At 40.6% G+C, this 23,820-nt stretch overlaps 1 protein-coding gene across 5 annotated transcripts in view; it reads left to right on the plus strand.

Annotated features, from left to right (window-relative positions):
- golga4 (golgin A4) overlaps positions 1–23,820 on the plus strand; it is a 206,774-nt gene that overhangs the window by 117,518 nt on the left and 65,436 nt on the right. For all 5 annotated transcript variants that reach the window (XM_073052403.1, XM_073052411.1, XM_073052419.1 and 2 more), the window contains 2 exons: positions 4,190–4,321; positions 13,611–13,766. In XM_073052403.1, the coding sequence (XP_072908504.1) occupies positions 4,190–4,321; positions 13,611–13,766 (288 nt within the window). The remainder of the gene's footprint in view (positions 1–4,189; positions 4,322–13,610; positions 13,767–23,820) is intronic.

Consider the following 23,820-nt stretch of genomic DNA (forward strand, 5'->3'; position numbering starts at 1 on the left):
CTGGAGGAGGATCTTTATATAAATTGGATTAAGGTCAGCACATTTTGGGAAGAGTGGTGTTTCTATTGCTGTTCTATGTAAAGAGGTAAAGCATAAACATGGGCACTTGTGCTTATTAACCAGTCACTTAAGCTAACCCTACGTTGCTCCTTTTTTAAAAATCTTCTCATTCTTCTCAGATTTTACCAATTGAGTAGGAGCGACTTATAGTGGTCATTTAACAACTTACTAACTGCTATGTCTTCAGGAACTGAGAGGAAACCCACATAGTTCATGCCATCACCTCACAAACAGTTCCTGATCTCATGTTTAAAGCAAAACAGCAGAGTAACAAAATGCCAATAATTATCAATTTGAACTATCAGACCACTTCAATTCTCTTTTTCAATAGTGATTATTTGAAGATGAGTAAAAAGGCTAATATGTTTCATGTTATTTTGCACCCTGTGGATTTGGATTTATCAAGTCTGATGAATTTGGTGCATTTGCCTTAAAATTCTCAAAACCACTCAAATTACTTCCATCCAATTCTCACCATAGATATTGCATGTTTCATTATTGATGCTGAGAGGAATTAACTGCTCTTGCTGCTGACATCATTGCACTGATACGACTTGCAAGTTCTTGTGATTTCTGTGCATTTCTCGACAGTATCATCTAAGTTTGGGTTGTCTGGTATTTTCAAGGTGCAATTACAGGTAGCTATTGTCACAGAAGGGTTTTTGGATCAGCCTGTATGTTTCACTGGCTTTTGTAGCTTCTTGTAAGAATACCAAGCATTTTACACCAGAGCTGTTCTCCGAGAATCTGCATAGCTGCAGAAGGCCTGACAAGCACGAAAATGTGGGCTTCCTCCAAACTGTAGCTATCAAAAGTAAACTCAAATAATCAGCATTGAAGCTAACATGTTTCTCTACAATATAAACCACCAGTAAATTTTTTGTAGATTTCATCAGGAAAGGTGTGACAATTTTGGAGTCGAGCAAAACACATTTCTCACAGAAAAAAATGTTATTGCCACAAAATGGGACCAGATGGAATACAGTTTATTACAAAGCCAAAAGGAATGAAGTTGGAATTTGCCTCTGAAAGCAGCAGGAAAATAAGTGAACATCCATCTCTGTTCATTGGGGGCACATTTGCCATTTGTGTCTGAGCATAGTTGTGTGGGGACCTGCGCGCATAAGTGTTCATAAGTCCTATCCCTAAGAATCCTCTCTACTAGCTACCTTGTCATTGGTGTGGCCCATTAACTAATAATTGTATGGATTATCCCTATATCCCTAAATAAGTGTGAGGTGGTTCATTTTGGTAGGTCAAATATGATGGCAGAATATAGTATTAATGGTAAAACTCTTGGCAGTGTGGAGGATCAGAGGGATCTTGGGGTCCGAGTCCATATGACACTCGAAGCTGTTGCTCAGGTTGACTCTGTTGTTAAGAACATACAGTGCGTTAGCCTTCATCAATCATGGGATTGACTTTAAGAGCCGAGAGGTAATGTTGCAGCTATATAGGATCCTGGTCAGACCCCACTTGGAATACTCTGCTCAGTTCTGGTTGCCTCACTACTGGAAGGATGTGGAAACTATAGAAAGGAGATTTACAAGGATGTTGCCTGGATTGGGGAGCGTGCCTACTGAGAATAGGTTGAGTGAACTTGACCATTTTTCCTTGGAGCGACAGAGGATGAGAGGTGACCTGATAGAGCTGTATTAGATGATGAGAGGCATTGATTGTGTGGATATAGAGGCTTTTTGCCAGGGCTGAAATGGCTAACATGAGAGGGCACAGTTTTAAGGTGCTTGGAAGTAGGTACAGGGGTAATTTTTTTACACAGAGAGTGGTGAGTGCGTGGAATAGGCTACCGGTGGTGGCGGTGGATATGATAGAGTCTTTTAAGAGACTCCTGGATAGCTTAGAAAAATAGAGGGCTATGGGTCACCCTAGGTAATTTCTAAGGTAAGGACATGTTCGACACAGATTTGAGAGCCGAAGGCCTATATTGTGCTGTACGTTTTCTATGCTTCTGTGTTTCTTTTTCCTTTTATTGGACAAAGGAACAGTGACTAATCATCATTCCACTGGGATCTTGCAAAGAATTTTGTAAACACAAAATACACTGCAGATGCTGTGGTCAAATCAACACATACAAACAAGCTGGATGAACTCAGCAGGTCAGGCAGCATCCGTTGAAACGAGCAGTCAACGTTTTGGGCTGAGACCCTTCATCAGGACTGAAGAAGGAGGGGGCAGGGGCCCTATAAAGAAGGTGGGGGGAAGGTGAAAAACCAATCAGAGGAAAGGTCAAGGGGTGGGGGAGGGGAAGCAGGGAGGGGATAGGCAGGAGAGGTGAAGAAGGAATGTAAGGGGAAAGCACTACGGGTAGTAGAAGAAGGCAGAATCATGAGAGAGGTGATAGGCAGCTGGAAGAGGAGTCCCAGTTTCACTCTGCCTCCTCTTCTAGCTGCTTATCACCTCTCTCATGATTCTGCCTCCTCCTGCTATCTGAATTTTTGGTTGACTGATGACGGACTTGACAAGGCCAAGAAATGAGTGTGCAGGGTAGCAAAGATCACATTGGACTGTTCAAAAAGTTCAGATGTGAAGAGGGACTAGTGGAGCAGGGATAAGTCCATGTGGAAAACTATGCCACAATCTATTTTGTACAATAGATAAGAAATGATACTCTTAAATCCAACGGGCGGAAATGGTGATGTGGAGTATCTGTGATTCAGATGTTGAATTACTCAAGAAGAAAGGAGTTAAAAGTTGTGTTCCAAACTGGTTAACAAGAATAAAAATATTTGTAAAGCAGTTCAAGCTCTGTATAGCTTTTAATACTTCTTGATAAATAGGATATTGAGCATGCAGACTATATACAATTTAGATTCACTACTGACAAAGGCTTGGACCGAGCCTTTTTGTTATGGAAAACGAGGGGTATAACATGTTTTCGTGTCTTGTTTTTAGATAATTGTTTCATGTCCTTTGAACAGCTGTCTAATAAATATAATTTGCTTAGAGCCTTTTTTTTTTTAGATATTTACAAATTAGAAATTTTTTGAATAATATGTTACAGACTTTTCCGAATTCATGCCCAATTGATATTATGGAAATTCTTTTAGGTTTAAACCCTTATCAGAAGGGTTTAATAGCCGTCATTTATGGTATGATTATGAAAATACAGCCAGGGATCTCAGATAAAATTAAGAATGAATGGGAAAAAGAACTTTAATTTCCCTTACCTATAGAGCAACGGGAGAAAATTTTACAGTTAGTTAACTCCTCTTCTATATGTGCCAAACACGCCCTGATACAATTCATGATGGTGCATAGGGCCGGCCCATATGTCTAAGGACAAACTTGCTTGTTTTTATTCCCACATTAATCCAATCTGTGATAGATGCCATTCTGAAGTAGCCTCTTTGACCCACATGATTTGGTCTTGCCCTTGCTTACAGAAATATTGGAAAAATATTTTTGGTATCATTTCAACAGTTTTGAGTATTAATCTGCAACCTCATCCTATTACCTCAATTTTTGGCTTACCAGTGGTTGCATTTGTTACACTAATGGCTAGAAGATCCATTCTTTTGAACTGGAAAGAAATTAATCCCCCAACTACATTTCAGTGGTTTTCCCAAACTATTTTTTGTCTGAGTTTAGAAAAAATTGGAAGTGTCATTTTTGACCCTTTGGTCAAATTTGAAGAAACCTGGAGACCATTTATTCAACATTTCAACCTTTCCCGAACCTTTCTTTTATCACCCTCAGTTATTTGGATAGAGGTGCGGAGTTATTGACACTACTGTGTATACCTGATATGATACAACAGCCCAGGTTGGTTAGGTTAGTTAATCTTTTTTGGGTTTTTTTTTTAATATATGTAAATACAGTATGAGTTTGGGAGATTATTATATCTGTGTTATCAACTGCTTGCATTTGTATTTCGGCCTTATTAATTATGTACTCTCAAGCTCTCTGTATTTGTTGTTTTTCTTCTATGTTGTTTGAAAATTAATAAAAAGATATAAAAAGAAAAGACAAAGGCTTAGAGAAGAGGACTATTTGCATTCAGCAGAAATATAAGTTTTCAAGATCTGATCTGTTAATTTGAGCAACTAATTTCCTTTTAGTTGGTTTACATAGTGAGAAGTTTATGGCCTAAATTTTCTTCTTGTTATAGAAATCTTCTGAAGATCATATTGGAGAGTTGGAGAAAAGTCATATGGAAGCATTGGCCTGCAAAGAGAGGGAGTTTGAGCAGCAACTTCTGGCTTCCAGGCAAGAATTTCAGGAACAGCTGAAAACAGCTCTGGTATGTACCATGTATCCTGAGCTTTTTAATATATACTAACTCGACCCATCGATTCCTGACGTTAAAGAGTGTTTTGTGAAATGAAACAACAAACCCTGAGATGAGATTTGAATTGGTAAATGGGTGTACTATAGTTGCATATACCGAGGTATGCAAAAAAAAAGATCCTGCGGTACGTTCATACAGACCAATTCATTAGTTCAATGCATTGGGGAAAGTAAAAGGTAAAACAATAAGAGTGCCAAATAAAGCGTTAGTTACTGAAAACGTGCAGTGCAGTTTGACAATAAAGCATAATGTCATGAGATAAATTGTGAGGTAAAGAGTCTATCGTACTTCAGAACCATTTTAAAAGTAGGACAGAAACTATCCTTGAACTTGCAGTACATCTTTTGCCTGATAGGAAGGGGGAGAAGAGAGAATGTCAAGGTTGGGTGAGGTCTTTGATTCTGGTTCTACTTTACTGAAGCAGGGAGAAGTGCAGATAGTCCAGAAAGATGGTTTCTATGATGTGATGAACTTTGTCTACAACTCTGCAGTTTCTTGCAGTCAAGGACAAAAGAGTTCCCATACCAAACCATGATGCATTCAGATAGGATGCTTTCTATGGTGCATCAATGAAAATCCTTGAGGGTCAAAGAAACATGCCAAATTTCTTGACTCCTGAGGAAGTAGAGGTGCTGGTGAGTTTTCTTGGCCCAGTGGGTCATGCAGTTGGACCAGGGCAGGTTGTTGTTGATATTCACTAGTTGGGAATTGAAGCCGTTAATTGATATAAATAGGAGCATGTGTAGTGGCTGCATTCCTGAAGTCAGTGACCAGCTCTTTTGCTAACATGGAGGGAAAGGTTGTTGTCATGACATCATGCACAAGGCTCTCTATCTCCTTCCTGTATTTTGACTCATTGTTATTTGAGATATGGCCCATTACCATAGTATCATCTGTAGATGGTGTTGGTACATAATTTGTCCATGCAGTCATAAGTGACATCCAAGCTGGTGCCGAGCTGCTTCCTCCATTCAGTCGCTGCTTCACTTTAGTTGTTTTTTTATTTAATTTTTAATCATTTTCTCACCCCGGGTGAGACCTAAGTTCAAAGCCTGAAATAGTGTTCAGAATTCTGTCATCAGTGAGTCCAGAGTTCGAAGCCTGGTGATTGGTGTGTCCTGGTATTGATGCCAAGGGTTGGATCAGAAGTCCAGAGTTTAAGGTTATTGGCAGGAGCTGAGTATGTGAATCTCTGTGTAAGTCTGCTGCAGAGGTGAAGCTTGGTGTCTGTAGGCCTGACTCAGTGTCAGCTGGAGGCCTGTCCTGGGGTTAAAGGACTGTGTGTGTGGGTGGGAGGGAGGAATGGGACTTGTTTTTGCTGTTGTTGTTCTTTTGCTTGTGTTTTGTGTTGTTCTGCTGAGCAGTGTGGGTATGTTGGCCCTGGAATGTATGGTGATACTTGCGGTCTGCCCCAAGAACAATGTCAGGTGTGCTGATTGCCTATGCTAACAATACATTTCAGTGCATGTTTCGATGTACACGTGACAAATAGTTTTGAATTGTGTGCGTAGAACTTTAAAGTTAAAAAAAAAATCACAGAAAAAGACTATTTGACCCACTGTGCACTTGGCAGACAAAATGGACTTCAGGTTTGTCCTGCTTATGGCTTCTGAACCATCATGCTTCATGTATTCATTCAGGTTTTCTTTAAATATAATTTGTGTTCTCTGAATGAAATATATTTTCCCCACACCACTTTAGTCATTTTACCAGTTAACTTCAATTTGTTTGCTTTTGTTACTAATCTCTGTTAACGTGGATAGATTTATTTTGTGTAAGCCTTGTAGGTTTGTCCATCTTGAATTAAATCTTATTGTCCATCATTCCAAAACAAAACACTCCCATCTTAGGTAGTCCCTCCTTTCAGTTATAGTTCTTCAGCCTTGGCAATGTTCTTGCAGCTAGTCTCTGAGTCTTTTTAGTGCTATCATATCCTTCATGAAGTTTAGTGACCAGGCTATAAAGGTTTTTGCTTTGGCCAAATTTGTGGTCAATGCAATTTAATCGGGGATGCATTCAGGACTGAAGGTGTCATATTTGAATGTACACAGTATATGGAATAAGGTAGATGATTTTGCAGTGCAGTTATGACATTGTGGGCATCATTGTGTCATGGCGAAAGAAGATCATAGTTAGGAGGTTACCATCCAAGAATACACATTGTATTGAAAGGACAGGCAGGTGGGCAGAGAAGCTGAGGTGGGTCTATTGATTTAAAAATAATGTCAAATCCTTAGAAAAAGGTGACATTTGATTAGAAAATGTAGAATAGTTATAGGTAGAGTTATGAAACTGCAAGAGTAAAAAGACCTTAATGGGAGTTGTATACAGGCCTCTGAACAGAAGCCAGGATGTGGGATGCAAATTACAACAGGAGATAGAATAGGCATGTAAAAAGGGCAATGTTACAATAGTCATGTGGAGTTTCAATATGCAATAGATTGGGGAAATTAGGTTGGTGCTAGATCCCAAGAGAGGGAATTTGTAGAATGCTTACAAGATTGTTTTTTAGAGCAGCTTGTGGTTGCGTCACTAGGAGAAAGGCAAGTTTGAATTGAATGTTGTGTAATGAATGAGATGCGTTTATGGAGCTTAAGGTAAAGGAACCCTAAGGAGACATTGATCATAATATGATAGAATTTACCCTGCAGTTTGAGGGGGAGAAGCTAAAAGTCAGATTCCTCCGTATTACAGCAACAATCAGTGGGAGGCTAGAAGATTAGGGAGATCTTAAAAACCAATAGAAGGCAACCTTAAAAAGCCATAAAAAGAGAAAAGATGAAATATCAAGGTAAGCTAGGCAATTAATATAAAAGAGAATACAAAGTTTTTTCAGATATATAAAGAGTAAAAGGGAAAGGAGAGTGGATATGGAACCACTGGAAAATGACGCTGAAGAGATTGGAATAGAGGACAAAGAAACGGCAGAAGAACTGAATAAATAATTTGCGTCAATCTTCACTGCAGAAGACAGTAGTAGTATGCCAGAAATGCGAGAGTGTCATGGTGTAGAAGATTTGTTACTATTACCGTGGAAACGGTGTTTGGGAAGCTGAACAGTCTGAAAGTAGATATGTTACCTGGACCATATGGACAGCGCTCCAGGGTTCTGAAGGAGGCAGCAGAAGAGATTTTGAAGGCATTAGTAATAATCCTTTAAGAATCACTAGATTCTGGAGTGGTTTTTGAGAACTGGAAAATTGCGAATGTCACTCCACTCTTTAAGAAAGGATGGAGGCCAAAGAAAGGAGATTATAGGCCAGTAAGCCTGATTTCAGTGGTTGGGAAGATGTTTGAGTCTTGTATTAACAATGTGGTTTCTGGGGACTTGGAGGCGCATGATAAAACAGGCTGGTTTCCTTAAGAGCAAATCTTGCCTGACAAATGTGTTGGTATTCTTTGAAGAATTAACTAGACAAGATAGACAAAGGTGAGTTAATTAATGTTGTCTACTTGCATTTTTGGCAGGCCTTTGACAGGGTGCTGCACATGAGGCTGTTTAACAAGCTAAGAGCCCATTGTATTACCAGAACAATACTAGCATGGATAGAAGATAGGCTGACTGGCATGAGGCAAACAGTGGGAATATAAGGGGCGTTTTCTGGTTGGCTGCTGCTGACTGCTGGTGTTCCATATGGGTTGGTATCGGAATCATTTATTTCACGTTATATGTCAGTAATTTGGATGTAAGAATTGATGGCTTTGTGGCGAATTTGTGGACGATACGAAGGTAAGTGGTGGAGCATGTAGTGTTGAGGGAGCAGGGAGTCTACAGAAGGTCTAAGGCATATTGGGAGAATCGGCAAAGACATGGCAGATGGTACACTACAGGGAAGTATGTGGTCTTGCACTTTGGTAGAAGAAATGAAGATGTTGACTTTTTTAAACGGGGAGAAAATTTAAAAATCAGAGGTGCAAAGGGTCTCGAGAGTCCTCGTGTAGGAATCCATAAAGGTTATCTCAACTCTGTCTTATCCCCAGGTCCAGTCTCTTCCTACCTACCTGTGTGACACTTCACACACTCCGGATCTTTTCAATGATTTCAAGTTCCCTGCCCCCATCATTTCCATTGTTTTCACTTTGGATGTCCAATCCGTACACACAAGCTCTCTGTTTCTTTCTGGACACCAGACCCAACCAGTTTCTTCCACCACCACTCTCCTCCACCTAGCGGAACTTGCCCTCATTCTTAATAGTTTCTCCTTTGGGTCCTCCTACTTCTTTCAAACCAAAGGTTTAGCCGTGGGTCCGAGCTATGCCTGCCTTTTTGTCGGCTACGTGGAACAGCCTGTTCAAAGCCTACACTGGTGTCTGTCCCCCACTTTTCCTACACTATATCGATGACTGCATTGGTGCTGTTTACGGCATCCATGCCGAACTCGTTGACTTCATCAACTTTGCCCTCAACTTCCACCCTGCCCTCAAATTTACATTTGGTCCATTTCGGACAGCTTCCCCACCTCTTTCTCGATCTTATTGTCTGTATCTCTGGATCAGCTGATCTACTGATGTCTATTATAAACCCATGGACTGTAACAGCTACCTGGACGATACCTCTTCCCACCCTGTTACTTGTAATAATGCATCCTCTTCTTTCAATTCCTCCGTCTCTGCTGCAACTGCTCTCAGGATGAGAGCAGGTGCATATCCTTCATTCTAGAACGAAGGATATGTCCTCCTTTTTCACAGAAAGGGGTTTCCCTTCCTCTACCATCTACACTGCCCTCAAGTGCATCTCTTCCATTTCACGCACGTTTGCTCTCACCCCACCAGCCTCTGTGTCCAGCAAATAATTTTCTGGAGCTTCAGCCATTTCCAATGTGGTCCCACCACCAAGCACATTTTCCTCTCCCACTTTCTGCTTTCCACAAGGATCGCTGTCTACGTGACTCCCTTGTCCATTCATCCCTCCCCACTGACTTTCCTCCAGGCACTTACCCTTACAAGTGGAGCAAATGCTACACCCGCCCCAACACCACCTCCCTCACTACCATTCAGGGCTCCAAACAGTCCTTCCAGGTGAGACAACAGTTCACCTGTGAGCATACTGGGGTCATATACTGTGTCTGGTGCTTCTGGTGTGGCCTTCTGTTTATCGGTGAGACCCGATGTGGGTTGGTAGATCATTTTGCCAAGCACCTACGCTCTGTCCGCTAGAAAAACCAGAATCTCCCAGTGGCCACCCATTTTAATTCCACTTCCCATTCCCATTCTGATATGTCAATCCATGACCTCCTGTACTGTTGCAATGAGGCCGTGCTCAGGTTGGAGAAAGAACAGCTTATATTCCGTCTGGGTAACCTCCAACCTGATGGCATGAACATTGATTTTTCAAACTTCCGATAATGGACCCCACCTCACCCCACACTTCACTGTTCCCCATCCCCTTTTCTTTCTTCCATGGCCTTCTGTTCTCTTCTTTCGGACTCCCCTTCTCCAGCCATGTATCTCTCACCAATCAACTTCCCAGCTCTTTACTTCATCCCTCCCCCTCCAGGCTTCGCCTGTTACCTTGTGTTTTCCTCTCTCTCCTCCCCCACCTTTTATAACAACTCCCTTTTTTCCCCCAGTCCTGCCGAAGGGTCTTGGCCTAAAACGTCGACTGTACTTTTTTCCATAGATGCTGCCTAACCTGCTGAGTTCCTCCAGCATTTTCTGTGTGTAGCTAGGATTTCCAGCATCTGCAGATTTTCTCTTGTTTGAGATTAACTTGCAGGTGGTAAGGAAAGCAAATGTAATGTTAGCATTCATTTCAAGAGGACTATTATATAAAAAACAAGGGTGGTATGCTGAGGCATTGGTTTAGACTGTATTTGAAGTATTGTGAGCAGTTTTAAGCCCTTTATCTAAGAGAATTTGCTTGAATTGGAGAGATTCACAAGAATGATTTATGGAATTATAGGGTTAACATACAAGGAGTGTTTGGCTGTGGGCCTGCGCTCACTGAAGTTTAGAAGAATCAGAAGGATCTCATTCAAACCTACCAAAAATATTGAAAGGCATTGATAGTAGATGTGTTTACTGTAGTGGGGGTGTCTAGGAACAAAATGCACACTCAGAATAGAGGGATAGGACATCCGGTAAGATGGCGATTGTTTAGCTGCTCCGAACTTTTGTTCCGTTACTGTCGCTATCTTTGCACTAAATGTCTCCATTTTTTTAAACCTTAGTTAGGAATTTTTTCGGTATCTCTTACTTGCCTGTGAACATATCTAACTTACAATGTCTAGGAAGAGTTCTAAATCCGGGAGAAAGGAAGCTACGGCTCCCTCAGACGAGACCCTGGCTGCGCTCGGAAAGCTCTGAGACGAATTTTTAAAATTTTTTTTATTAGTTTTTCAAAACATTTTACAAAATTAAAAACCCCAAATCCCAATGAGGAGCATTAATACAGTAACAATATGCTACAAAGGAAGAGAATTTAACAAAAAAGCACCTAAATTAAAGACGTGAGCTTAGTGTCCTCCCCAAGCCCCACAACACAAGAAAAAAAACAACAACTCCAGACCAACCACCACACAATATAAAGAGTATAAGTCCGGACAGTCAAACTCCCAGACTGTGAATACACTTAGCAACAGAGAATAATAATGCCTACTACCAGAAAAAAAAGGGAGCTGGAAGCAAGGGACTGAAAAGAAGAAAAAAAAAGAGAAAAAAAAACCCTAGTCAGGAGGAAGGTTATGAAAGTACTCGATAAAAGGTCCCCAGACCTTATGGAACTTTAGATCCGAATTAAGAACACAACGAATATGAGTTTCTTGGAGGAAAGCAATGTCAGCTTTGAGTTGTTTAATATGTGAGAATACCTTCCTCCTTTTAACAGGGTGGTTCAATCCCTTTACATTCCAGCTCACGAATTTAAGTGCACTAGCCATTATCAATTACTAATGCATAAAAGGCAGCAGGCATATAAAAAGTCAAGCAGTACAATAGCAGTCTGGGAGCAGAGATGTAAACATAGATTCGTAAGGTCAAAATATAAACATGTCCTAAGCAATAAAGAGATGTTGGAACTGGAAAACTCACCCCACCCGCACAACCCAAAACTAGACGGCTACCAAAACAAGTAGCTAGCTCTACCAAAAAAATTAACCCAAATACAACTTCCAGATCTGTGTCATTAACAACAGTTCCGTATAAATACTATAGCAAATAATAACTAGTTTATGCACTAGAAAACATAACTACAGATTAGAACACCTTCTGCAGAAATATAAAACTTAATACAGAGAAAATCAGAAGAAAACCAAAACTAACCTACCCACGAAAAATTATAGAAGAATAAAGTAAGAGAAAGGGAAAAAAAAGGTAAGGAGGAAAAAGAAAAAGGAAGAGGAAGAGGAAAATTATAAATTCAAGATGAGTATTGGGATTTGGGGTTTTTAATTTGTAAAATGTTTTGAAAAATTAATTAAAAAAATTTTAAGAAAAAGAATAGAGGGATATCTATTTAGAACAAAGATGAGGAATTTCTTCAGCTGGAGGGTAGTGAATCTGTGGAATTCATTGCCACAAACAGCTGTGGTGTGACGAGGTGGGGCAAAAACCTCTTTCTTAGGTACAATAAAATAGCGTTTATTACTCGCTACACAGAAGATCAGGAAATTGAGGACAAAGAGAAACACGAACCTAGGACTAGGGGACTAGGGACTTGGATCGCCACGGACCTGGGACTTGGAAACAGGGAACTGGGACAGTCGCGGACCTTGCACTCTGACAGGGGGAGCATGGACAGCCACGGACCTTGGACTCGGACCCTGGGGACTGGGACTGCCACGGCCCTTGGTGAGCAATGGGTAGAAAGGGGCAGAACCCCGCTGGGCAGCGGTAGTCCGGCCAGACCTGCCCGACGGAGGCAACGGGTAGGAAGGGGCAGAACCCCGCTGGGCAGCAGCAGTTGGGCCGGACCTGCCTGACAGAGGCAACAGGTAGGAACATCGAGTCAGGACTCCGCCTTCCACTCAGGCACCGAGCTGGACTTCTTCAAAGGGTGGACATGGACAAGGGGCAGGAACATCAAGTCAGGACTCCGCCTTCCACTCAGGCACCGAGCCGAGACTTCTTCGATGGGTAGACATGGACAGCGGGCAGGAACATCAAGTCAGGACTCCGCCTTCCACTCAGGCACCGAGCCGAGACTTCTTCAAATGGTAGACATGGACAAGGGGCAGGAACATCAAGTCAGGACTCCGCCTTCCACTCAGGCACCGAGCCGAGACTTCTTCGATGGGTAGACACAGACAGGAGGAATAAACGTTGAGTCAGGACTCCGCCTTCCACTCACCCCTGGTAGATTGACCTTGCCCGGACCCACTCTGGCAACGGAAGGCGAATTGCTGATTCTCCGATGCGGGCTGGATCACTCTGGCTTGTCGTAGTGGCGGCGATTTGTGAAGGCTTCTTTAACACTCTCGCCCCGAACGGCTAAAGCCAAGGGCTTATAAGCTGCCCGTTCGGGTCGAAGGTAGATTACCTTGATTGCCAAGCTCAAGGGACGCATGAAACAAAATTAAAAGGGAACAAGGCGTCAGTGGTCCGGATCGCAACCTAACTAAATTTAAAGGGGAACCAATTTGGACCATGACATGTGGAGGACACGTCATTGGGTATGTTTAAAGCAGAAGTTGATAGATTCTTGATTAGTCAGCATGCTAAAAGTTAAGGGTAGAAGGCAGGAGAGGGATAATAAATCAGCCATGATGGAATGGTGTAGCAGACTTGATGGGCTAAATGGCCTTATTCTGCTTCTGTGTTATGGTCTGATTTCAGCCTGACCTTCTGCCTCTTGCATTCCACACCTCAAGTAATAAAAGCAAATCTCCAGTGTAGGATACAAGATGCTGGAGGAACTTTATGGATCAGACAAGTATCTGCAGTTGCTGGAAATGTTGAGCAAAAGGCACTCCTGATGAGGAGCTCAGCCCAAAACAGCAATTGTTAATTCCCTTGTTTTGTTGTAGCCTGACTTGCTGAATTCCTCTAGCATTTTGCGTGTGTAACTCATCATTTTTCATTTATTTCTTTGCCTTGTTTGCCCCCAATAAATGTGTTACCTCACTCATCAGTTTTAAATTCCATTTATACTTTCCAAACATACGGTTAATAAAAGAAGAGAAAAAAAATCACATACTGGTAATGCTTAAGAAATTTCAATCTTAATATCTTAAAATTTTTGAATGCTGTTGATCTTTGGAGTGAGATTCATCACTTGTTAATGTGTAGAAAATAATTTTGACAGGATAAGTGTCATGCTGAGTACAGAGAACAGCAACAAGAGAAAGAACAGCAAACCTTGTTGGCATTGGAAGAGCAAGAATTGCAAAGAGAGGCTATTCGGACACAAGCTGAAAAGCAAATGCAGGAACTACAAGGAGAATTAGAAACCTGCAAAACAGTAAGATACGTTTATGTGGCTTTAACCTTGCTATTTTAATTTAAGCTACAGTATAATAATGTATTTTCAAATTTTCATGGTGCGTATTTGTGAACCATTGCAGTAATGAAGTGTTGTGCAGAAAAAAATTGTATGAAGGTAAACAGTTTCCAATTACAGATTTCCTGATGGGGATGCTAAATATTTAAATACTGTGTGGTTTGCTTTTACAGGTTAACTTGATACCAGTTATAAAGTGATGTTGTTACAGAGCTGGACAACACACTGTTATATTTCAATTTCTCAGAGTAGAGTAAATATCAGAGAAAGGGAACTTGAAGTAACTGGCTTGTGTCAGTGCTGATGAAAGATCAGTATCATTGCACTGAGAAAGATCATTGCATGAAACAGTTCTGTAATTCTTCAGGGCAGTATAGTTCACAGATTTCAGCTAGTCATTGTGAAAAACTTAGAAAATATTTTCTAAAATCATCTTTTTTTGCTGTGTCTGTATTCTGGTATCGTTCCCATTTTACAGGCAATTTCTTGGAATTTATCTTGAAGTCACATATACCAAGATAAAGTGAAAATCTTGTCTTTCATACCATCCAGTTAGATCAGTTAATTACAACAATACATTGAGGTAGTACAAAGTAAAATAATAACAGAATGCAGACTAAAGTAATACTGTGGAGAGGAAGTACAGAGCAGGTAGAGGGTAATGTGTAATGTTCCAATTAGGTAGATTGGGAGGTCAAGAGTCCATCTTACCATGTTAAAAAAACATTCAATCATTTTATAACAGCGAGATAGTAGCTATCCTTGAGCTTGTTGGTATATGCTTTCAGACTTTTGTATCTTCTGTGTGATAAGATGTGAAAAGGGCTCCATGAGATACCTGTGAGAAAGTCCTGTGCTTGGAGATGTTATACAGAGACAGATGCACTAGTTTAACAAAAGGGTGCAGGGTAAAATAAAGTACCGGTATATTCGAAATTATTATGGAAGTGTACGGTAAAACTTTAGTTCTGCTGAGGATCAGAATATATTGCTGATATTAATCGATTCTTTTTTCTCTCCAAAAAACACTACCTGACCTACTGTATATTTCTTGGCATTTACTGTGATATAACATTTGATCTTTAATTGCTAGGTTTTCAATAGCAAATTAAATCATAATTACATTTGAACAGTGTCTCTGTGCCAACCAACTAGCAGGAGTATTCAAGGACATTTTCAATTCTCACTGCTATGGGCGGAAGTTCCCGCTGCTTCAGAAAGGCAATAGTTGTACCAGTGCCTAAGAAGAATAATGTGAGCTGCCTTAATGACTATCACCTGCTAACACACATTCTACAGTGATGAAATGCTTTGAGAGGGTGGTCTTGACTAGACTGAACTCCTGCTTCAGCAAGGACCTGGACCCATTGCAATTTGCCTATTGCCACAATAGGTCAACGGCAGATGCAATCTCAGTGGCTCTCCACGCAACTTTAGACCAACTGGACAAAACAAATACCGTACCTACATCGGGATGCTGTTCATCAACTGTAGCTCAACATTTAATACCATCATTTATTCCCACAATCCTGATTGAGAAGCTGCAGAACCTGGGCCTCTCTATTTCCCTCTGCACTTGGATCCTTGACTTCCTAACCAGAAGACCGCAATCTGTGCGGATTGGTGATAATATATCCTCCTTGCTGACGATCAACAATGGTGCACCTCTGGTGTGTGCTTAGCCCACTGCTCTACTCTCTATATACACATGAATGTGTGGATAGGCATAACTCAATTACCATCTATAAATTTACTGACGATGCAACCATTGTTGGTAGAATCTCAGGTGGTGACAAGAGGGTGTACAGGAGTGAGATATGCCAACTAGTGGAGTGGTGCCGCAGCAACAACCTGGGACTCAATGTCATTAAGACAAAAGAGCTGATTGTGGTCTTCAGGAAGGGTAAGATGAAGGAACACATACCAATCCTCATAGAGGGATTAAAAGTTGAGAGAGTGAGAATTTCAAGTTCCTGGGTGTCAAGATCTCTGAGGATCTACCTGGTCCCAACATATGGATGTACAGTTGGCCCTCCTTATCCGCGGGTTCCGCATGCGCGGATTCAACCAACCGCGGATCAGGAAAACCCGTAAGTTCTCTCTCTCAGCACTCGTTTGAGCAAGTACAGACTATTTTTTCTTGTTATTTTTCCCTAAACAATACAGTATAAGAACTATTTACATAGCATTTACACTGTATTAGGTATTACAAGTAATCTAGAGATGATTTAAAAGTACAGGCAGTTCCCGCGTTATGAACGAGTTCCGTTCCTGAGTCCATCTTTAAGTCGGATTTGAAGTTGGAGCAGGTACATCTGGTATTATGTAGCCTCAGTTAGTAAAACATTTGTCTTAGTATATAGTATATATTTTACCTTTCCATGATATAAAACACTTAAGAAACAGATGTATTTCAATAATTAAACCACTGTATTGCTTAGTAATAATTGTAGCTTTCATCGGGGCAGGGCCTTTCACATGCTCCATTAAAATTGTTCCGATCGTTGACCGACTGTAGCCTAACGTTTTTCCAGTGACTGATGGCGTTTCACCTCTTTCCAGTCGCTTTATTACTTCCACTTTATTTTCAATCATGATTATTTTCGTGAACAGAAACACTGCAGATTCAGAGCTGCGCCAGGTCCTAAAGTCCACCGCACTGATACAGGTTAAATAAGGTCCGGGGTTCTGCTGGGACCTAAAGACCACCGCATGGAGACAGGTTAAATAAGGGACTTGAGCATCCGCATTTTTTGGTATCCACGGGGGGGGGGGGGGGGGGGGGGGGGTGTCCCGGAACCAATCCCCTGTGGATAAGGAGGGCCCACTGTAGTTAAAAAGAAGGCAAGACAGCGGATATACTTCATTAGGAGTTTGAAGAGATTTGACATGTCAAAAATACACTCAAAAACTTCAATAGATATATCGTGGAGAGCATTCTGACAGGCTGCATCACTGGTATAGGGGAGGCTACTGCACAGGACTGAAAGAAGCTGCAGAGGGTTATAAATGTACTCAGCTCCATCATGGGTACTAGCCTACAAAGTACCCAGGACATCTTCAGGGAGTGGCGTCTCAGAAAGGCAAGCGTCCATTAAGGACCTCCAGCACCCAGGGCATGCCCTTTTCTCACTGTTACCATCAGGTAGGAGGTACAGAAGCCTGAAGGCACACACTCAATGATTCAGAAACAGCTTCTTCCCCTCTGCCATCCAATTCCTAAATGAACATTGAATCTTTGGACACTATCTTACTTTTTTTTAATATACAGTATTTCTGTTTTATGCATGATTTTTTAATCTAGTCAGTATATGTATATTGTAATTGATTAACTTTTTTTAAAAAAAATTTTAAAATTAGTTTTTCAAAACATTTTACAAAATTAAAAACCCCAAATCCCAATGAGGAGCATTAATGCAGTGCAAGATTAAGCATACAATAACAATATGCTACAAAGGAAGAGAATTTAACAAAAAAGCACCTAAATTAAAGACAAATGAGCTTAGTGTCCTCCCCAAGCCCCACAACACAAGAAAAAAACAACAACTCCAGACCAACCACCACACAATATAAAGAGTATAAGTCCGGACAGTCAAACTCCCAGACTGTGAATACACTTAGCAACAGAGAATAATAATGCCTACTACCAGAAAAAAAAAGGGAGCTGAAAGAAGAGAAAAAAAAAAGAAAAAAAAACCCTAGTCAAGAGGAAGGTTATGAAAGTACTCGATAAATGTCCCCAGACCTTATGGAACTTTAGATCCAATTAAGAACTGAATAATGAATTTTTTCGAGGTCCAAGCAGGCCATAATGTCGCTAAGCCATTGCGCATGAGTGGGCGGGGCAACATCTCTCCATCTAAGGAGGATCAAGCGTCTCACCAGGAGAGAGGCAAAGGATAGTATTCAGCATTTGGTCGGACCCAGACATAAATCTGTCTCGCCCCAAAAACCGAACAGAGCAATTAAGGGGTTAGGTTCTAGGTGCTGATTCAGAATACCCGATAATGTAGTGAAGACATCTTTCCAGAATTTCTCCAAGCTAGGACAGAACCAGTACATATGGATGAGAGAGGCCACGCCCCTCTTGCATTTATCACAGAGCGGAGTAGAATCGAGATAGTTTAGATTTAGACATATGGGCTCTATGAACAATCTTAAACTGTAAAAGGCAATGGCGAGCACAAAGGGAGGTTGAGTTAACCGATTTGAGAACTGAGTCCCAGCTCTCCTCGGATAAGGAGATATTTAAATCCTGCTCCCAGGCCATTTTAATTTTATCCACAGGGGCCCGTCGTAAGGCTGCTAGTTTATCTCGGATAATTGATATTAAACCTTTACCTAGTGGATTAATGGAAAGAAATAGGTCCATAGCATTTTTCGCAGGCATTTCAGGAAAGTTAGGAATTAAAGGAGCAGTAAAGTGTCGGATTTGGAGATATCTGAAAAAGTGAGCGTTAGGCAGGTTGAACTTAACAGAGAGCTGCTGAAAAGAAGCAAAGCGATTATCAATGAAGAGATCTTCAAAATGTCTAATGCCCTTCCTGTACCAAACATGGAATGCTGAATCGTACGTAGTAGGTAAAAAAAGGTGATTATGTGCGACAGGGCTAGAAACGGAAAACCCCTGGAAACCATAGCATTTCCTGAACTGAGCCCATATACGCAAAGTGTGTCTAACCAGAGGATTAGCTATTGATCTGGGCAGACTGCTAGGGAGTGCAGAGCCAAGAAGTGCAGATATAGATAATTCTTTAGTGGAGCTCAACTCCATTGCCACCCAGTTAGGGCACTCGGGTTGACCGTGGAAGAAAGACCAGAAGGCAGCACAACGTATATTAGCTGCCCAGTAATATAAGCGAAAGTTAGGTAAAGCCATGCCACCCTCTTTTTTAGATTTTTGGAGGTGGATTTTATTAATTCTAGAGCGCTTATTCTGCCACAGATATGACAAAATAATAGAGTCTAAGGAATCAAAAAAAGATTTAGGAATAAAAATTGGGATAGATTGAATTAAGTATAAAAATTTGGGGAGAACATACATTTTAACAACATTAATACGACCTACCAAGGACATAGATAGAGGTGACCATTGTACCAGACTCTGTTTTATAGCATATGAAAGATTGACAAAGTTTTCACGAAAGAGATCTTTAAACTTCCTTGTGACTGTAATTCCAAGATAAGTAAATTGATTATGGACTACTTTAAAAGGGAGATCACGAAATATTAGTTCTTGTGCTTCTTTATTAATTGGGAAAAGTTCACTCTTATGTAAGTTGAGTTTATAGCCAGAGATTTGGCTAAACTGGTCAAGAAGTGAAAACATTAGAGGTAAGGATGTAGACGGATTTGAGAGAAAGAGTAATAAGTCATCAGCATAGAGAGAAACTTTATGCTCAACACCCCCTCTCCAAATCCCGGTCAATTCAGGACAATTTCGAAATGCTATCGCCAGAGGTTCTATAGCCAAATCAAAGAGAAAGGGACTTAAGGGGCATCCCTGACGGGTGCCAAGTTTGAGATTAAATACTTGGGATTTCTGAAAATTAGTTAGAACAGAAGCAGTAGGACACAGGTACAGCAATTGGATCCAAGAGATGAAACTTTGGCCGAGGTCAAATTTTTCTAAGACTGCAAAAAGGTAGTTCCACTCTATACGATCAAATGCTTTCTCCGCATCAAGGGAGATAACACATTCAGGAGTCCCAGTTGGAACTGAGTATAAAATATTAAATAGACGCCGAATGTTTAAAAAAAAGGGAGACGGTTTTTAATAAAGCCTGTTTGGTCATCAGAGATAATGGAGGGAATAACGGTTTCTAATCTATGAGCCAACACTTTAGCTAAGATCTTTACATCAACATTGAGCAGAGAGATCGGCCTGTACGAGGAACACTCTGTTGGGTCTTTGCCCTTTTTTAAAAGAAGAATAATAGATGCCTCATTGAAAGAGGGTGGCAATTTGCCGTAATTAAACGAGTCAGATAATACTGAAAGTAACTGAGGAGAAAGAAGTGAAGAGAATGATTTATAAAATTCCACAGGGAACCCATCAGGTCCAGGAGATTTCCCTGAGGACAGTGCAGAAATTGCAAAAGATATTTCTTCTGGTGATATAGGTGCATTGAGTTTGGCTTTGAAATCAGATGAAAGTGAGGGGATATTCAGATTCTGTAAAAATTGATCCACAGAGATATTGTCATTCAGAGATTCAGAGGAATAAAGCCGAGAATAAAAATTTTTAAATGCGTCATTAATTTCTAAATGATCCGATGTAAAGTCTCCGTTCTCCTTCCGGATCTTTGTAATATGTTGTTTGGCTTTGGAACGCCTCAGCTGATTGGCTAGGAATTTACCAGACTTATCCCCATGAGTGTAAAAGCGACTCTTGCTTTCGAGAAGTTGGCATTCGACAGGTTGAGTGGACAGAAGGTTAAATTTAGTTTGGAGTTCAACGCGCTTCTTGTATAATTCAGGGTTCTTAGTTTGGGCATATATTTGATCCAAATCTTTAATCTGGTTAATGAGGTCTGCTCGATCTGCACGGTCTGTTGAGATTTGCTGTGTAAGAGATTATTTGACCCCTCAGATATGCTTTCATGGCATCCCAGACAATCTGGGATGGCACTTCAGGTGATGTATTAGTGTTAAAATAAAAGGTTATCTGATCCTTAATAAATTTTACAAAATCATCATCCGATAATAAAGTTGAATCGAACCGCCAGTGTTTATTCCTCTGAGGGAGACCAGGAAAGTTCAGAGAGAGGGTAATTGGGGCATGGTCAGAAATCAGTATACTCTGATAGTCACAAGAGTGGGCAAATGGGATAAGTTGGTTATCGAGTAAGAAATAGTCAATTCTAGTGAAGGTATGGTGAACATTTGAGAAAAAAGAATAATCTCTCTCCGTAGGATGGAGGAAACGCCATATATCAGAGATACCAAAATTAGAGAGAAACGATTGAATAGCTGAGGCAGATTTAGTAGGTGATCTGGTAACAGAGGACGATCGGTCCAGTTTAGGATCCAACCAACAGTTGAAGTCACCACCCAGTATAAGAGAGTATGAGTTTAAGTCTGGTAGTGAGGAAAAAAACCGTTCAAAAAAGTTACATCATCAAAGTTGGGGGCATACAGGTTTGCTAGTGCAACTTTAGTGTTATATAGTTTACCAGAAACAATAATAAAACGGCCATTTGTATCAGATATTTTATTATGGAGTTCAAAAGGAGTATTTGAGTTAATAAGAATGGAAACTTCCCTAGCTTTAGCGGCAAAGGATGAATGAAAATGCTGACCCGCCCACTTTGACAGAAGCCGGGAGTTATCAAAACAACGAATATGAGTTTCTTGGAGGAAAGCAATGTCAGCTTTGAGTTGTTTGATATGTGAGAATACCTTCCTCCTTTTAACAGGGTGGTTCAATCCCTTTACATTCCAGCTCACGAATTTAAGTGCACTAGCCATTATCAATTACTAATGCATAAAAGGCAGCAGGCATATAAAAAGTCAAGCAGTACAATAGCAGTCTGGGAGCAGAGATGTAAACATAGATTCGTAAGGTCAAAATATAAACATGTCCTGAGCAATAAAGAGATGTTGGAACTGGAAAACTCACCCCAACCGCACAACCCAAAACTAGACGGCTACCAAAACAAGTAGCTAGCTCTACCAAAAAAATTAACCCAAATACAACTTCCAGATCTGTGTCATTAACAACAGTTCCGTATAAATACTATAGCAAATAGTAACTAGTTTATGCACTAGAAAACATAACTACAGATTAGAACACCTTCTGCAGAAATATAAAACTTAATACAGAGAAAATCGGAAGAAAACCAAAACTAACCTACTCGCGAAAAATTATAGAAGAATAAAGTAAGAGAAAGGGGAAAAAAAGGTAAGAAAGAAAAAGAAAAAAAGAGGAAGGGGAAAATTATAAATTCAAGACGAGTATTTATCAACCATTTACAGAGAAGGGAGAAAAAAATTCAGAGATTAGAAAAAAGGGGTGAAGAAAAGAAAAAAAAGATAAAATAAATAGATATTTAAAACAAAGGAAAAATAAATCAGCAATTGAACTGTGAACCGACAAACAGGGAGGCCTTCACTAAAGACTTCGAACCTCCAAAACAAGTTAGAGTTAGTTGTAGAACTCTGTAGGTAAAGTTATACAAGAATAAAAATAGATTACACACACACCAAATCCCGGGAGAGATTGTCAACAGCCCTTAAAGTTTCAATGAATAATGTCTGAGTGATTGAAGTGAATTCCGAGTCCAGAAAAAGTAATTTTACTACGAGGAGTACTTATCCACCATTTTAGGAGATCCGATCAGATTCCGAAGATGACTGGATAGCCGGAAGACTTGCCACAAATGCTTCAGCTTCCTTCGCTGATTTGAACCACTTGTATTTCCCGGTATTAAGCTTGATCCGTAGATCGGCAGGGTTACGAAGAGAAGGTTTGAAACCACGATCAAAAAGCACTTTCATTGCGCCTTTAAACTCAGCGCGAATCTTTAAGGTCTGGGGTGCAAAATCTTCCACAAAGCGAATGGTTGTATCCTGGAAAGGAAAAGACCCCCTGCGACGCGCCTCTACAATCAGACTGTGTTTTACCTGGTATTGATGGAAACACAAGATTACTGGTCGCGGGTGGGAGCCCAGAATTCCGGGGGGAACGTAAACTCTGTGTGCCCGTTCGAGCTTGGGCGGCTTCGGAAGCAAATCTTTCCCGAATAACTCACAGAGAAACTCGGCGAAAAACTTCACGGTTGATCCCTTTTCGGTCGCCTCTGGCAATCCAAGAATTCTGATATTACAGCGTCTGCTGCGATTTTCGAGATCCACCATTTTGGAAAGAAGTTTGTTAGAGATTTTTCCTCTAAGCTGGAACAGAGAGTCTCCAAGTATCGAACACGACTTTCTAAATCTTCAGAAGTCGAATCGATGCGAGATAAGTGTTCAGCATGTTTGTCCACTTTATAGTTGATCCGATCCAGTTTGTCTTCTAACTGTTTGAAAGCGGTTTTAAATTCCTTTAAGATTTTGTCTCGGAGCTTTCCGAGCGCAACCAGTGTCTCGTCCGACGGGGTCATAGTTTCTTTTCTCCCGGATTTAGAACTCTTGCTAGACATTGTAAGTTAGATATATTCACAGGCAAGTAAGAGATACCGAAATAATTCCTAACTAAGGTTTCAAAAATGGAGACATTTAGTGCAAAGATAGCGACAGTAACGGAACAAAAGTTCGGAGCAGCTAAACAATCGCCATCTTACCGGAAGTCCCCAACTTATTTTTTTTAACTTCTATATTATGTATTGATTGAACTGCTGCTGCTAAGTTATGAGGGGTGATTAATAAGTTTGTGGCCTAAGGTAGAAAGAGATGAGTTATGCAGCTCTTGTTACATGCATGTGCAGTTCAACTCTGAGTGATTATGCAGAAAGTCTAAAGTTAATAACTCATCTCCTTCTACCTCAAGCCACGAACTTATCAATCACCCTTGCTGTGGACCACCTCTGGAGGTCCAAGATGCCATCGTCTACAGAGACGGCATCTGTGGAGCATCTGCTCCACGACCGCTGGACTAAGTGTGTAAATGTAGGAGGGGACTATATTGAAAAATAAATATGCTAGTTTTTCTAAAATTGATTCCTTCTACCTTAAGCCATGAACTTATTAGTCATCCCTCGTAACAAATTTCACATCGCATGCTGGTGATAATAAACCTGATTCTGATAAGCCAAATTTTAAGTTTGCAGTTGCATTCTGTCAGTGCAAGTAATATTTGAGACTTCCATACATGTTCTGTACAATTTTCATTCTTTCTTATGAACTTTTGTTTATTAATTAATGTTACCCACACAAAATGCTGGAGGATCTCAACAGGTCAGGTAGCATCTGTGGAAATGAATAGATAGTCAACATTTTGGGCTGAGAGCCTTCTTCAGGACCATTGTTTATTCCTTTAAAATAATTTACCGTAGATTCCGGACTACAGAGCGCA

This window comes from Hemitrygon akajei, chromosome 1 (assembly GCF_048418815.1).
Source record: "Hemitrygon akajei chromosome 1, sHemAka1.3, whole genome shotgun sequence".
Classification (NCBI taxonomy): Eukaryota; Metazoa; Chordata; class Chondrichthyes; order Myliobatiformes; family Dasyatidae; genus Hemitrygon; species Hemitrygon akajei.